This window comes from Mobula hypostoma, chromosome 12 (assembly GCF_963921235.1).
Source record: "Mobula hypostoma chromosome 12, sMobHyp1.1, whole genome shotgun sequence".
Taxonomy (NCBI): Eukaryota; Metazoa; Chordata; class Chondrichthyes; order Myliobatiformes; family Myliobatidae; genus Mobula; species Mobula hypostoma.
In genome coordinates this window covers 22045675-22059056 of record NC_086108.1, presented here as the reverse complement: position 1 = coordinate 22059056, position 13382 = coordinate 22045675, and the positions used below count along the sequence as shown (strand labels likewise).

Here is a 13382-nt window from a genome sequence, read left to right as displayed (position 1 = left end):
CACTTTTTATGATTGCAAGATCTTGCTGGAGATTAAGAACTTAAAGTACCGCAGGACTACCCCATCAGTGAGTTGCTCAATGGCAGAGAAACTGAAGGAGCTGGATTTGGTGCAGATCGTGCTGCACTTGCATCAGAGAGGCTTTGGTGGAGTCCATGTGCGAAGGAGGCATGTAGTCTTACAGCGAGTGACCATCTTAGTCATTTCCTTGTGATCACAAGACCCTTTTGGAAATTGCTAATGTGGAATGCTGCAAGTCCAATTCACTGATATAATGGCGTGGGGGAGCTGCATGACCTCGGTCATAGCGATGACATGGCCTCAAGCTGTGGAGTTGCCTGTTTACAGCTGCCGTGAGAGAGATGTCAAAGCCAGTGGACTCCATCGCGAGTGGTGTGACCTACTGTCCAGGCTGGAGTTGGTTTTGCCCCGACCCCAGTGTTTGCTCTGCTGAGGACAAGCTGCATTGTGGTTGACTGCAGATTTCTGCGGCAATCATGGACTCAGGATCTGGACTACTTATTTTATGTGGCTGTATTTCACTGATATCTTACATGTGCTTGCTACATTGTATTACTACAGTTATGCTGTTGGGTATTTTATTTTCTACAGATGTTTTGAAAAACACTGTGGGTTCTGTTAATCAAATCTTACAGTTCAGAATTTTGTTTTCTGTTAAGATAATGAGCCATTTGATTATAGAATAGTACAGTACAGTACAGGCCCTTCTTGTACAACATTGTTGTGCCGACCCTCAAACCCTGCCTCCAATATAACCCCCCACCTTGAATTCCTCCATATACCTGTCTAGTAGTTTCTTAAATTTCACTAGTGTATCTGCCAATCAGGTTTGTCTTGATAACATTCTGTCCAATGGAATGCCATAGAACATTCAACAGAGAGTAGCTGCATCCAATTTCTAGGAGAATGTGGGTTGCTGTTGGGAGGGGGTCCTCTTTTGCCTGAGTTGAGGGAGAGGTGAGGAGCACAATGAAAGATACTTGTGGAACCCTGCTCGAATGACAAACACCATTGTAAGAAATTTTTTGTGCAGACAAATGGTTCCACGGAGGAAGTGCCAATACTTCTGAGTTAACCAGTTAGTTCATAACAGACCGAGGAAAGTTCGAATCATAGCAGGTCCTTTTCACGCAGAATGTGGGTTCAGCACCATGAGTAAGTAAAGTGAAGCACGCAACTACACAGCAATGAGAACATGAGCCTTCAAAGTGTATTTGTAGGTCATAGAATCAGTTCAGAGTAGTTGTAATTTAAATTCAGATTCAGATTGCAAGATTGCAAGACTGCATTGAGTTGGCGGACTACAATATTCAGGAATTCGTCCTCGAAACTAAATTAATATGCCAGTTGTCATCCATTTCGTCAAGACCTGTGTGGATGAGTGTGTGCTTTTGAGAACAATTTAGACATACCCAAACCAAAAACAGTGGATGAACAAGGAGATTAGTAATCTGTTGAGGACTAGATCTGTGGCCTTCAAAACTGGTGACCTTGAAGTCCAGACACAACATGTGGAAGGCTCTTTTAAGAACAATTTTGATCTAAGTTAGAGACTGAATCAGATGCACGACAGCTCTAGCAGGGTTCCCACCTGCTTCAAAAGGGCACCAATCATACCAGTGACCAACAAGAGCAGGGTGAGCTGCCTCAATGACCATCACCTAGTTGCACTCACATCCACTGTGATGAAGAGCTTTGAGAGGTGAATTATGACCAGAATCAACTCTCAACTAAGCAGGGACCTGGACCTGCTGCAATTTGTCTATCGCTACAATAGGTCTACAGCGGCCATAATCTCAATGGCTCTCCATTTGGCCTTGGATCACCTGGATAATAGCAACACCAAGGTTAGGCTGCGGTTTGTTGATTACAGTTCAGCGTTCAGTACCATCAACCCTCAGTGCTAATCAACAAGATCTAAGTCTTGGGCCTCTGTCCCTCCTTCTGCAAAAGAATCCTTGACTTCCTCATTGGGAAATCTAAGTCAGTGGAGTTTCTGTGCATCCTCCCTGTGGAATGAGTGGATTTTCTCTGGGTGCTCCGGTTTCCTCCCACAGTCCAGAGGGTAGGTTAACTAGTCATTGTAAATTGTCCTGTAATTAGGTTAGAGTTAAATCGGGGTTGCTGCGGCAGCAGAGCTTGAAGGGCCAGAAGGTCCTATTCTGCACTGTATTTTAAATAAATAATAAAAATTAATTAATAATTAACAGAATCTCCTCCTCACTGACAATCAGCATTGGTGTACCTCAAGGATGCATGCTTCGTCCACTGCTCTACTCTCTTCACCCATGACTATGTGGATAGACTCATCTCAGATGCCATCTGTAAATTTGCCAATGACACAACTATTACTGGCAGAATTTCAGATGGTGACAAGGAGGCGTACAGGGGTGAGATAGATCAGCTGGTTGAGTGGTGTCACAACAACAACGTTGCACTCAACATCAGTAAGATAAGGAGTTGATTGTGGACTTCTGGAAGGGGAAGTCAGGGAACATACAAGTGTCCTCATTGAGGGATCAGCAGTTTCAAGTTCCTGCATGTCAACGACTCTGAAGGACTATCCTAGGTCGAACATATTGATGTAATTACAAAGATGGCAGAACAGTGGCTATAATTCATTAAGAGTTTGAGGAGACTTGGTATGTCACCTAAGACTCTCACAAGTTTCTTTGAATGTACTGTGGAAAGCATTCGAGCCAGTTGCATCAACATCTGGTATGGAGGGGCCACTGTATAGGACCAGAAAAAGCTGCAAAATGGTGTAAACTCAGCCAGCTCCATCATGGGCACTAGCCACTCCAGCATCAAGCCATCTTCAAAAGGCAACATCTGCCATAAAGGACCTCTATCACCCAGGAATGCCCTCTTCTTACTGTTATCATCATGGAGATGGTACAGGAGGCTGAAGACACAAAGTCAATGCTTTAGGAACAACTTCTTCCCCCTCTGCCATCAGATTTCTGAAGACAATGAACCCATGTACACTACCTCACCAGTTTTTCTGTTTTGCTCTCTTTACGCACTACTTATTTAATTAAAAATTTTTAAATATCTTTCTTATTGTAATTTATAGTTTTCTTATTATGTATTACTGCTGCAAATACAAATTTCACGACATATGCCAATGATATTCAACCTGATTTTGAGATTCATTTATGTATCATGTGTACATCAAAACATACAGTGAAATGCATCATTTACGTTAACAACCAATATAATCTAACGGTATGATGGGGCAGCCTGCAAGTGTTGCCACACATTCCGGTGCCAGTATTGCATGCTCACAGTGTTCAACAGAATGACACAAAACACAATAAAGAACAACAGAAAATAAGCCCCAATGCTCTCACCTACCCACAAACACATACACAACCCTCCAACCTCAGGACAGGCCATCTTTGGCTTTCAGCAGACTCGTAGATTTACATACATTAGGCTTCAACTTTCCTAATGGCCTCACAGAAACTTTCAGACCCCAGCTTTGACCATTGGGCCTCAGCTTCCGGATATCTGATCGACCTTTCAGGCTTCGATCTTCAGTATCAACCCCAGGACTAACTGATGATGATGTATGAAGACCCTGGATGAGGATCCCAAACACTAGACCTCAAAATACAGGTCTCGCCAATGACTGAGACCCAAAATATTCAGCCTCGATCAACAAATTCTCTGATGATCAAGACCCTGAACACTAGGCTTAGTGTTATCAACACTGGTAATCCATACAGGTTCAGGAACCTGATGGTTGTAGGATAATAACCGTTCCTGAACCTAGTGGTGTGGGATTTAAAGCTTCTGAACCTTCTGCCTGATGGTAGTAGCAAACAGAGGGCATGGCCTAGATGGTAAGGTATACATATTTTGTTAATAAATTTACTTTAAATTTTGAAGAATACAACATTCTATAACCCAATAAATGTGTTAGTTTTGGTAGCAACAACTATAAGGCAAAATTAAATCGTGAACCTAAAAGACAATGAAAACTTCAGATTTTTCTTCCAAGCCTGCCTTTAACAGAATACCAATGGTACTCACGAGTTGAAAGATTAAGATAAGTTCCAAACCCTTATCAATATTCCAGCAGCAAACACATTCAACTAAGTGCCTGGAGAGTATGGGTTTAGGCTCTCCCGCAATATCCAAGATTGAGAATTTGTCACAAATCAACAAGTTTCATATACAAATAAGGGCAACACAAACAAAGTGCCAGAGGTACTCAGTGTTATTTATTAGACAGAGAAAGGAATACAGCAAACAATAAAACTCTCCATCCAGGATATGCCCTCTTCTTGTAATTGCCATCAGGGAGGAGGTAGAGGACCCTGAAAACCCAAAGCTCAATAATTCTTCCCCTCCACATCAGATGTATGAATAATCCATGAATATTACCTCATTTCTAGGAAGAGGTACAGTCGACATTTCAGGCCGAGACCCTTCGTCAGGACAAACTGAAGGAAGAGTTAGTAAGAGATTTGAAAGTGGGAGGGGGAGGGGGAGATCCAAAATGATAGAAGACAGGAAGGGGAAGGATGGAGCCAAGAGCTGGACAGGTGATTGGCAAAGGGGATATGAGAGGATCATGGGACAGGAGGTCCGGGGAGAAAGACAAGGGTGGGGGGGGGAACCCAGAGGATGGGCAAGGGGTATAGTCAGAGGGACAGAAGGAGAAAAAGGAGAGTGAGAGAAAGAATGTGTGTATAAAAATAAGTAACGGATGGGGTGCGAGGGGGAGGTGGGGCATTAGCGGAAGTTAGAGAAGTCGATATTCATGCCATCAGGTTGGAAGCTACCCAGACGGAATATAAGGTGTTGTTCCTCCAACCTGATACAACGCCTTATATTCCGTCTGGGTAGCCTCCAACCTGATGGCATGAACATCGACTTCTCTAACTTCCGCTAATGCCCCACCTCCCCCTCGCACCCCATCCGTTATTTATTTTTATACACACATTCTTTCTCTCACTCTCCTTTTTCTCCCTCTGTCCCTCTGACTATACCCCTTGCCCATCCTCGGGGCCCCCCCCCCGTCTTTCTCCCTGGACCTCCTGTCCCATGATCCTCTCATATCCCCTTTGCCAATCATCTGTCCAGCTCTTGGCTCCATCCCTCCCCCTCCTGTCTTCTCCTATCATTTTGGATCTCCCCCTCCCCCTCCCCCTCCCACTTTCAAATCTCTTACTAACTCTTCCTTCAGTTAGTCCTGACGAAGGGTCTCGGCCTGAAACGTCGACTGTACCTCTTCCTAGAGATGCTGCCTGGCCTGCTGCGTTCACCAGCAACTCTGATGTGTGTCGCTTGAATTTCCAGCATCTGCAGAATTCCTGTTGTTAGCGTTTTTAAAAAAAATACTACCTCATTGTTTTTTTTTGCGTTCATTATTTACTGTATGTAATTGACAGATTTTTTTTTACCTTTGCACTGTACTGCTGCTGCAAAACAACAAATTTCACTCAAAATGTCACATGTGTCAGTAATAATAAATATAATTTGGATTCTTCTCCAATCTACTGGATATAGGATTTAATATTGTAAATGTAAAGAACATCAGACAAATGGAAGTGTTTATTTTAATTGTGTAATTTCAAGAGACACATCTTCCAATTTTTTTTTAAAAAAAGGACAAGAATACCTATCATCAGGAATTAGAAATTCATTTACTGAAAACATGTACAAATCTGGTATCACTCCTGCTATGAATGCAGGGATTACAATAAAGTATCACCAGCAAATCTTGTGGGGAAAATATCCTGTGAGAAGATACTCAACAGAACTGGTCCTACATTTTCTACAGATGATCTTATTGAAACATATAAAATGCTGAAAAACAATCAAAAAGCTGCAGAAGCTGGAAACTGAAATAAAACTAAAAATGCAGGGAATATCCAGCAAATGCAAATAAATTGCTGTCTCACTTGAAAGGAGTGTTTGAGTTCCTGGATGATGGGAAGAGAAGAGGTAAAAAGAAAGCCAGCAAGGCATCCCTTATAGTTGGAAAAGTAAAAAGAAGAGTGGGTGTAGCAAAAGATAGAGTGAACTGGAAAGTCACAGAGAGCATGGGAGAATGCCAAAAGGGAAAGTGACACTATACTTGGCAATGGTTTCCCACTGAAGGTGGCAGGAATTACAGAAGATGCATTGAGCATGGAAGGTTGTAGTGTAGACAACCAGGGATTGCTCTGCTTGTGCTAAGTGGAAGGAGAAGAGACTGAATCTGAAGTCTGGTAAGTAGAACTCATAGTAACAATGTAGAGGGGGGACATGGTAAGGCATCTCACAAGCACTGTTTTACTTTGTCTTATGAGAAAAGTTATAACAAAACTACTGAAACTGGCAAAATCAAAGTAAAAATGAGGTGAAGCTAGAGGGGGAGAAGCTGTTCCTAAAGAAATAAATATGGATCTTCAGGCTCCTTTACCTCCTCTCCAATATTAGTAATGAGAACAGGCCATGTATCAGTTGGTGAGGGTCCTCTTGAGGCACTCCCTCTTGGAAGATGTTCTCAATGTGAGAAGGACCATGCCCCATTGGAACTGGCAGAGTCTTTTTCAATCCTGCACACTGAAGACTTCTTACAAGTTGTCAATGCAACCAGTCAGAATGCTCTCCACCAAGTATCAAGAGAAATTTGCAAGAGGTTTTTGTGATGTAACAAATCTCCTGAAACTTCGAATGAAGTAAAGCCACCTGGGTGCCTTCTTCATGACTGCATCAACATGTCAGCCCCAGATGTTGATGCCCAGGAACGTGAAGCTGTTCACCCTTTCTACTGCTGACCCTTCAATGAGAACTGGTGTGCTTGCTCCTGATTTCCCCTTCCTGAAGTCCACAATCAATTCCTTTGTCTTGATGACATTGAGTATGAGATTATTTGTTGCAACACCACTCAGTCAGCTGACCTAATTCACTCCTGCATGCCTCCAGTCACCATCCGAAATTCTGTCAACAACAGTGGTATCATTGGTGAATTTATAGGTGGCATTATAGGTGTGCTCTGCTAAGCCACACAGTCATGTCAAGAGAGAGTAGATGGGAAGATGGTGTTTAACAGCAAGCTGTAATTGATAAACTGCAGCCAGACATATGTTTGCTATTTTCTGGGTGCTCCAAAGCAAAGTTTATTTGCTATGTTCTTAAATTTTTTAAACATAGAAAATAAATTAATTTTAAAGGAACTTAACTTTTCTTCAAGTCCATAATTTACAATGATATGTTTTGTTGTAACTATATCAGCAATTCAACCAGTTGCAGTAAATCAAAAGAGGCTTTGGAGGTTTGGGACTGAGGATGGTCTTGCATAATTTTTGCAGCCAAAAAGTGTAGAGATGAAATCAATATCTGCTATTCCCACTGACCTTTGAGAGGAGCTATCAAGGAAGTGCATGATGTTCTCTACTGATCGCAGGAGTGTGCATTGCTGTGCCTGAGCAATCATAACCAGGATTAATTATCTTCTACTGTTTTCAGTCAGGATCCCTTTTGTTTAAAGACTCATCTGTCCATGTAACAATCACCCTGGGTCACATCTCAGTTTACATAACAACAACTTGGGTCCTTTTGACTCAAAAATGTAATATGGTTTGCAATAAACAATTAAATTCTGCCATTTCTCCCAATACATCACTTACCACCAGTCCTCATCGAGAGATCAGTAGGGGAAAGGGTGAGCAATTTCAGGTTCCTAGCTGTCAACATCTCTGAAGATCTATCCTGGGCTCAGAATATTGATGCAATAATGAAGGAGGCACGAAGCGGCTTTATTTCATTAGGAGTTTGAGGAGATTTGGTATGTAACCAAAAATACTCGCAAATTTCTACAGATGTACAGTGAAGACCATTCTAACTGGTTGCATCACTGTCTAGCATGAAGGGGCATTAGGTGCCTGGCATGTAAGCTCAGCTTGCAGCCATACAATCACTCTATGCTTTTTTTTTGGCGGGGGGAATCAAGGGGGACAGTGGGGAAGGAGGGCTGTGTGGGATTGTGGTAAATCCACAAGCCTGCTGGTTTGGATTATGATAAAATATCAAGGAAATGGTTACTTTGCAATCCTGTTAAATTGATCGCATTAACTGACAATACTAGCTTACAGCAATTGTTACCTTTACTGCTCAGTAAGTAATGTTCACCTATTAAAAACATGGTTACACATGAACGTTCAATAGTAATTAACAGTTTGATGCAAATAACCCAGATTAGATTTGCAATTCAGCATAGAGAGCATTTAAGATCAGCATGTTGCATGTAATAAAGCAGATTAATTGCACTAGTTTGTGATATGTGGTACAGCAATTTTATATAGATATTAATTTGTCTAAAACTCCAGAAAATAACTGTATCCTTACTGATTGTTTCTCAGCATCATAAAAGGAATTAAATGGTAAGGTACAATCAGACTAAACATCAGCGCCTGTAAATTCATGAGAATTTAGATGATATGCTTTCATTGAAGTGCAGAAGTATCATATATCCCAAGGACAATTGTATGAAATCTGATCTCTTCTTTGAATGACACAAGGTTGAATTGAAATAATACACTGACATGAATCAGGGAGTATCAGTTGTAGGTACACGTACTGTATATTCCTGGAGATTTTGAAGAACTCGAAATATTTTGAATGGAATTAGTGGATGCAATGCAGAAACATGGAATATTTTTGTGGTAGTGGAGGACAAATGGCGAGGGATCTTCAGCAGTGTGAGCAAATGCAAAGACTTTCCACTGAAACCACAACTTGTTTTTTCACAAAATCCTTAGCAATGTCATGCATGAAATTCTGTCAATACATTACATTGATTATTTTAGGGAAGTGAGGATTATTACAGACAATAGAGTCCACTATATATTTCTGATGTAATATTTAACTGCTGGTTTTAAGATATAACTTCTGAACACAATTCAGTGATGTCTTGGTCTGCTTTGTTTTAGTTGATCTCACTCAAAAATTATTAGCAATTTGATGAAGGGAAATAAACAAAACATCCATATTTTCAGTGACTGATCAGAATCCTATGTTTTCACACTCGTAACAACCAGCCTACTATGTTTGGTTGCAATGGATTCCCACATAGCACGTTAATATTTGGTTGAGAATATAGCTACAGAACAAATGATTTTAGTGCCAAACAATGGCTAAACAATTGAACCTGCAAGCATCTTTGACTCCAAGGGGAGCAACACAAAATTAAAAATGAAAAGTTAACTAAATACTCAGTAAAGTTAACTCCTGCTTCTCAGGCTTCCCCATCTATTCTTTAACCCATGCTTAACAACACCAATACTTGCAAGCACACCAAATCATCTTAGAAACTTTGAGTGGCATTTCCTTACTCTATTCCTTTATGGAAGTCAATGAGTCATCTTAATGATACTCTCAAAAGAACCCAAATCAATATTCTGTCTTACAATTGGAATTGTAATGTGGAAGCTTATTTGGGTGGGAAGGGAGCTGGGAAAAATGTTACTGGTTGGTTCTCTGAATCCCTGAAGTCAAATATAGACTCAATTTCCAATACTAAATTGGAACTCCATGTGGTGTTACACTATAGCTTGTTTGAACCCCTTCAAAAGAAAGCACAGTTGTGGCCAATGCAATGTTCTGTTTTAGGCTAGAAAGTTTGGGACATGACAGTCGAAAAATTCATAGTATGTTCTGACCAGACATTTTAAGTGTGACTCCTGAGAAAGAAATCAATACAGTCACTCAGTGTGATGGTTCCATGGAAAACATTGGCTATCAATGTATAGTAACATTCTTTCAAGTTTTGGTTGCCAAAAAATCAAGCAAGGAATTGCAGAAGATAAATGTCAAGTAAGAGTTGGTGATTCAATAAGAAATCAATGCTGAATGACACTGCAATATTTTATAATCTGCACTGTAATATCCCTGCCAAGACACATGGTATTCAAGTGGTACTTCTCTGTACACCACACTTAAAGATCACAGCTTCTAAATAATGACAAAGTGGTTTTGTTTCCTGCCTGGACAAAGAAACAAACAATTCTAATATTCAAGACTGAAACATCATAGCTGAATTATTTCAATATTAATCTTCTACTTTCATGAATGACACATTTTAAGATCTGTCTCTTTAAGATAACTTTGAGTACATAGATTTGCTATGTGACCAATGAGTGATCAGTTCACCTGCTTAGGGTCAGCTAAACTGAGAGATGATTATGAAATATTAGAACAGTTTGCTCATCTGATGCAATTGAAATCCACAACTGCCTTCTGGGACTATGTAGTTATATTGTTGGTCAACGTGAATTAGTATTTAACTATTTTGCACTTGATGAACTGTTAGTGACATAATTGAAACTGATCATGTTAAATAGATCTATTAAGATATCACTTATAGTTTAAAAATTTGTGTGTTTATTGTAGCACATACTGGGACGAAAAGAAACATGTATATTCCAATTGAGGATACGCCACCTTGAATGGGGATGTGGAGTCCTCCATCCCATTTGCTTTCTCAGATGATCCTGGCCCTGATATACTCCTACGACGTGGGGAGCGGTCTCCAGGTGGCTCTGCAACATATATATGTCTAAAGTCAGCTTTTGATTCATTTAAGCACAGTACTGTTGAAGAAACAAAATGAATTAGGATTGCTTTTGCTGAAACCTTAATATTCATCAGAATAAAGTCTCCAAATACTCACTGGAAATGAACAGTACCACACACAGCAGGTAAATCAAACTCTTTGTACCAAAAGTCTCAATGCTTTGAAATTCATTTCATAAATGAGACTACATTGCAGCAAGACAAGGGCAGGGACATGAGCCATGGAATAACTGGAGACTAAGAATTCTCAAACTTGCCCAAGAAAGACAATTGTAAAGCAGCCTTCACAGTACTCTGCTGCTACTGGGTAATGAGTTGTCATAGTCTGCAACTTGGGAGCTAGGATGGTCCTTCTTGTTATACCCACTGTCAAAAACCTTTTCAGCCAAGGCTAGAGAGTCCACAGGGAAAAACATGTGGAATTTCTTACTCCCTATAATTCATAACTTAACAAAATTTGACATTATAAATAAATACGCTCACATTTTTTTCAGTGAACAGTCTTTCTTTCTTCAATGGAGTTTATGACACTCTAGACTTTACACCTTAGCTACATAATCTAGTCTACATTGGAACTGATCTATTAATTTAGCACCACCTCAGCATCTCAAGTCTTCATAGATCTCCACCATAGATGTAACCTGCTTAGTGAAAAATATGTCAGACTCTGTTCACAACTTTCTCTCCTGCCAAATTCAAATTACACCAGCATAATCACAGTATAATGGTGGGAAATATAGGATAAGCCATACAAAAAATTTTACACTTCACTTCTCTGTTTAATCACTAAAAGAAAGTAGAAAATCAAGTTATTTGTTCTACCTTCTAAACCACCAAAAAAACCCCTCAGATGATACTAAGAATGTTGTTCTATCCTTGACAATTATCTAGTCATGATGTGGAGTTTAAACTTAATTGGTTTAGTTTTACAATACTTGGTAAGCTTTTGTGTTTTGATGCTCCCATAGAAGACTAATTTTAAGTCAGATGACAAAATTATTTTAATATTCCTTATGAACATCAGGAATTTTACCATGTTGCAGATTATCATAATAGGGACTTAAACAAAATTTAACTGTAGTTTTATGATCTCCACAAGAGATAGGATGTAATATGGACAATTATTTACTGTTTCTGATAAATACCTGGAATGTGACCTATGCTGAAGGGTGATGTCATTGTAATCTTGGAGAAGAGACAGAGAATATGTAATTGTCATAAGGTGGTGGCTGGGAATGGACCTAAGTGCAAGACACAGACACTGAAGTACTAGGGACAGGACTAGGATACAGGGTGAGAGCTAGGAGCCCGGGCTGGGACTCCGAGCCAGAGACTGGACAAAGACCCAGAACCTGGGTCTTGCCTCTGGCTTGGACCCCAGAACTAGGCAAGGACATGACTTGGCTAGCAGGCAGGACGAGGCTGGAGTCTTCAGACTTGAGGCGAGGCTGGGGACAAGAGACGAGGTGAGGCTGGGGACCAGAGACTTGAGGCGAGGCTTGAGACTAGAGGCTTGAGGCTTGGGGTCTTGAAGCTTGGCTTGGGGCGAGGCTCGGCTAGAGGCTTGAGGCGAGGCTTGGCTAGAGGCTTGGGGTCTTGAAGCTCTTCCTGGGCAGGGCGCGATACTCCTGGGCAGGGCGCGGTACTCCACCTGACGGTGGCAAGGGACAGGAAGGGACAGAACCCACTGCAGGGTAACGGCAATACGGCCTGGCTTACCAGATGGAGGCAAAGGACAGGAAGGGACAGAACCAACTGTAGGTAACGGCAAGATGGCCTGGCTTACCTGGCAGAGGCAAGGGACAGGAAGGGACAGAACCAACCGTAGGTAACGGCAAGACGGCCTGGCTTACCCAACAGAGGCAAGGGACAGGAAGGGACAGAACCCACCGCAGGGTAACGGCAAGACGGCCTGACTTACCTGGCAGAGGCAAGGGACAGGAAGGGGGCTAGGTACAGGGTGGCTCCAAGACAAGACTTCAGGTGATGCGAGGCGAGAGTTACCAGCAAGACAAGGCAAGGCTTCAGGCAATGCAAGGCAAGGCGAGAGTTACCAGCAAGACAAGGCAAGGCTTCAGGCGAGGAAACAGAAGGCAGGGGAAGGGACACAAGGAGTAAGGACAAGAACAATCCAGCAGCCATGCCCTGGTCTCTTGAGGTATTTATGCAGCCAGCCCCAATGAGAATCAGCTGCCTCAATTAGTGCTCAACAGGAACAGAAACAGGGTAGATAGGAAAACCTGGAGCAAGGGTCGATGGACCGGACCATGAACCGGAATGCGGACTTCATGGACCAGACCATGACAGTAATTTGCAATGTGGAACAGATAGTAAGGGGCAACACAAATGCAAGGCCCATCAAATCAAAGGAAGTGTAAACACCCAACTTCAAACTGTCTGACTGTTATTCTTATTACAGCAATGTTGAAATAGCCTGCCAAATGATAAATTTTTTTTGGAGATAGTTTTGATTGTTTCTACACGCATGTAGATAATAATCGTATCACCAACAGTTCCCAGAAAGTAGAAGCATTTGTGAGAATTCCATTACAAGTATTTTAAATTTCAGCTTCTGCAGCATTTTCTTCATTCTTTTCCACTTTTTGGTGAAACATCTTCCTTTCTTTGTTCATCTTCTCATCCAGGGTCACCCAGCTGATTCTCTTAGTTCATAATTGATGGTTTTAAGCTTTTAAAAATGTCTCCCCAGCAAAATCATTCACTGAGGCCACTCTCATTGTTTCTTCATTTCTATAACACAGGGGAAATTGCCAAGACTCCAGAAGCAA

The 13382-nt window shown here is 41.3% G+C and overlaps 1 protein-coding gene across 9 annotated transcripts in view; it reads right to left on the bottom strand.

Moving 5' to 3' along the window:
• The window catches only part of rasal2 (RAS protein activator like 2), a 418356-nt gene that overhangs the window by 167955 nt on the left and 237019 nt on the right, over nt 1-13382 (bottom strand). For 8 of the 9 annotated variants that reach the window (XM_063063734.1, XM_063063733.1, XM_063063735.1 and 5 more), the window contains one exon: nt 10462-10559. The exons of the other annotated variant lie outside the window; for it this stretch is intronic. In XM_063063734.1, coding sequence (XP_062919804.1) covers nt 10462-10559 — 98 coding nt within the window. The remainder of the gene's footprint in view (nt 1-10461; nt 10560-13382) is intronic. 9 annotated transcript variants of the gene reach the window in all.